Raw genomic sequence first — 3,270 nt, 5'->3', positions numbered from 1 at the left:
TTAAATTTAATTAGAAATTAGGGTTTTCTCATAATCCATTCATTACTCTGAAATTTCCCAAGAACCATAAACACAATGAAGAGAGGAACAACGAACAACCCTAAGATGCTGCGAGAAATTGTCTGAAATCGTCTCGTTCTCGTTTTCATTTTCACGTTGTTCGTCTCGTTTTCGTTTTCATTTGACATTGTCTAAAGAACCCTAAGCGGTCCTCTGCGTTTACTGAACTCACGCTGCGAGCCTCTGCGTTTACTGAACTCACGCTGTTCGTTTCATCAGTTGAAGAAATGTCGACCCCAAGCTTCGTTTCCAGGTAACTCTTGGTTCGTCATTTTCACTAAGACATTCGGTATTTGTTTATGATGTGATTCAGATACTTAATTGCTTATGATGTGGTTGCGATTCTGAATTGTTTATGATGTGGTCCCAATTCTGAATTGTTTATGATGTGGTCCCAAATCTGATTTGTTTATGATGTGGTCCCAGATTATGTGGTCCCAGATTCTGATTAGTTTAAGTTGTTTGATTTATAAAGTGTTGAACATGTCACGTGAGTTAGTTGTGTTCTGTTGCAGGCCATCCAAAAGTCAATACGTGAGACTCCGAATACATCATCGGGGAAGTTTTGTCGAAAACCCAGTGAAGCTATATGTTGGTGAGGTTATTACTGAGATGGATTGGGACTGGGATGTGGACTACCTGTCTTATATGCAAATTGAAGAATTGATCAAGGCTCAGGGGTATTTTAACATAAAGTGTGTGTGGTATTGGAATCCAGCCTTTTCATTTTCCCGTGGACTTAGGCCGTTGAACAATGATAGCGACGTTATAAGGTTTGTGGAAGACGTTAGAGGATTTAAAGTCGTTGATATTTACGTTGAGCACAAGGTTGAAGAAGTTAGTATTGATGATTTTATGTCTGAGGAGGAAGTAAATGTGGATGTTGAGGTTAATAATGAGGTGGAAGTTAATGTTGAGGAAAATGTGGAGGTTGAGGTTGATAACGAGAAGGAAGTAAATGCTGAAGAAAATGTGGAGGTTGAAGTTGATAACGAGGTGGAAGTAAATGCTGAGGAAAATGCGGAGGTTGATAATGAGAAAGAAGTAAATGCTGAGGATAATGTGGAGGTGGAGGTTGATAACGAGAAGGAAGTAAATGCTGAGGATAATGTGGAGGTGGAGGTGGAGGTGGAGGTGGAGGTGGAGGTTGATAACGAGAAGGAAGTAAATGCTGAGGGTAATGTGGAGGTGGAGGTTGATAACGAGAAGGAAGTAAATGTTGAGGAAAATGTGGAAGTAGAGGTTGACAGTGATAGTGAATCTGATCCTGATTATAAGATGAGCAGTGAGGAAGATGAGGAAGACGATGAACCAAGAGCAACAAGGCAAATGATGAACCAAGAGCAAGAAATACGCTGCCTAGAAGTCTACAAACTGTCAAATGTAAAAAATACGGTAGTTTTGGCCATAACAAACGGACGTGTAAAGGAAAGAGAGCGGCGGAGAGAGCAATTCCTAAAGGTGGAAATAAAAAGGCGAAAAAGAAGGTTGACAAAGTGGCTGGACAAACGGTCATTGAAGGAGGATCCCAAGCACCGCCATCAACCCAAGAATAGTTACTTTGCTGTTTGTTATATTCTGTTTGTTAGCTATTTTGTAATGACCAAACATTTTGGGTCATTTTTAAACTGTTATGTGGCTGGGTTTGTTAGCTATTTTGTAATGACCAAACATTTTGGGTCATTTTTATACCGTTATGTGGCTGGCTGGCTGGCTGGCTGTAATGTGTCTGTTATACTTTAAAAATTAGGCCAAATTATGGTGATATTATGGTGCCTTTTATGGTGTAAATTATGGTGATATTATTGTGTAAATTATGGTGATATTATGGTGCTTTTATGGTGTAAATTATGGTTATATCATGTGCCAAATTATGTGATATTAAACTGTTACGTAGCTTTTAACGTGAATATGGTGCCAAATTAATGTGTAAATTAAGAACCAACAACAACAACATAAGAATATAAGACCTTAATACATTAACAAGAATATGGTGCCAAATTAACGTGGCAAATTTTTCCTATTTTTCATTAACATTAAACCTTAATACATTAGAACCAACAGAACCAACAGCAACATAACAACATAATAATACAAACACCATACAAATGTCTTGCAACCAACATGTTGAAGACAATTAGAAGACAATTAAACTACAACCTACAACAACATCAGAAGAGAAATGTGTTGCAACTAATTTCATTTGAATACATGTGTTGCAACCAATGCAAACACAAGTAATAATACAAACACCATACAAAAACCAACAAAATAAGACATTAACTTAATCTTCATCTTGAGCAAATCTTCACTATTCTTGGTGTCCTTAAGTAAATCCGCAATCTCATCATTCTTGTCCTTCAAAGTTCTAATCAAATCTTTAGCCCTGTTGCTCATGTCTTCATCAACCCATTGAAAGTAATTACAACCTTTTCTCTTCATCACCTTAAAGTTACCACAACCATGAAATCTTCTTTCTGGATTTTCGTAAGTCCATGACGTCATCAATGGAGACTCAAGCCCACACCAACATCTACTCCCTCTTCTTCTTGCACCAGACTGATTCGTTGAGGCAAAGGACAAATTTGTTTCAGACATACTAAGAAAAAGGAGATGGAAAAATTGCCGAAGAAGGAGATGGAAATAGAAGAAACGGATCTTGACTTAGAGACAGATTATTGAAGAAGAAGATGGAAGAAATGTTTCAACTTTGTTTTGAAGAAGATGGTGCCGCTGCTGAGAGTGAGGATAAATAGGGCAACATTAGGGTTTTCTATAATTTTAAATATTAATAAACATTATTTGCATAAAATACACATTAAAAATAATTATAAATTAAATTAAACAAATTATATTAATATTTGAGTGACATGGACCTGACACATCATCAAAAATAATGCCATGTCATATTAAAACACGCCCAGATTTGCTAGGGGACTAATTCCAAGCCGAAAACTTAAAATAGGGACTAAAATGGTGGTTTTGAAAATGGGGGATCAAAATAAAAAAAATAGCTAAATAGGGGGACCAAAGTTACATTTAAGCCTTCATCCATTTTATTTTCTCAATTTCGAATGGATATACTGGTGGTTAAAATCCAAAAAAAAAAAGATACGTGGCTTAACCATAGTGTTCCCACATGGCTTATAACAAATCCCATGTGCATTTCCTAAGATTTTTTCGCCCCACTTTCATGCCGAAAAAGACAAG

At 36.8% G+C, this 3,270-nt stretch overlaps 1 protein-coding gene across 1 annotated transcript; it reads right to left on the bottom strand.

The window, feature by feature from the left end:
* Positions 1 to 2,259: 2,259 nt before the first annotated feature.
* On the bottom strand, positions 2,260 to 2,658 carry LOC131605130 (uncharacterized protein At4g04775-like). Its single transcript, XM_058877525.1, has one exon. It carries the CDS (start codon positions 2,656 to 2,658, stop codon positions 2,260 to 2,262), a length of 399 nt encoding a protein of 132 aa, XP_058733508.1.
* Between the last annotated feature and the right edge of the window lie 612 nt (positions 2,659 to 3,270).

This window comes from Vicia villosa, linkage group LG5 (genome assembly GCF_029867415.1).
Source record: "Vicia villosa cultivar HV-30 ecotype Madison, WI linkage group LG5, Vvil1.0, whole genome shotgun sequence".
Lineage (NCBI taxonomy): Eukaryota > Viridiplantae > Streptophyta > Magnoliopsida > Fabales > Fabaceae > Vicia > Vicia villosa.
This window is presented reverse-complemented; position numbering and strand designations above follow the sequence as displayed.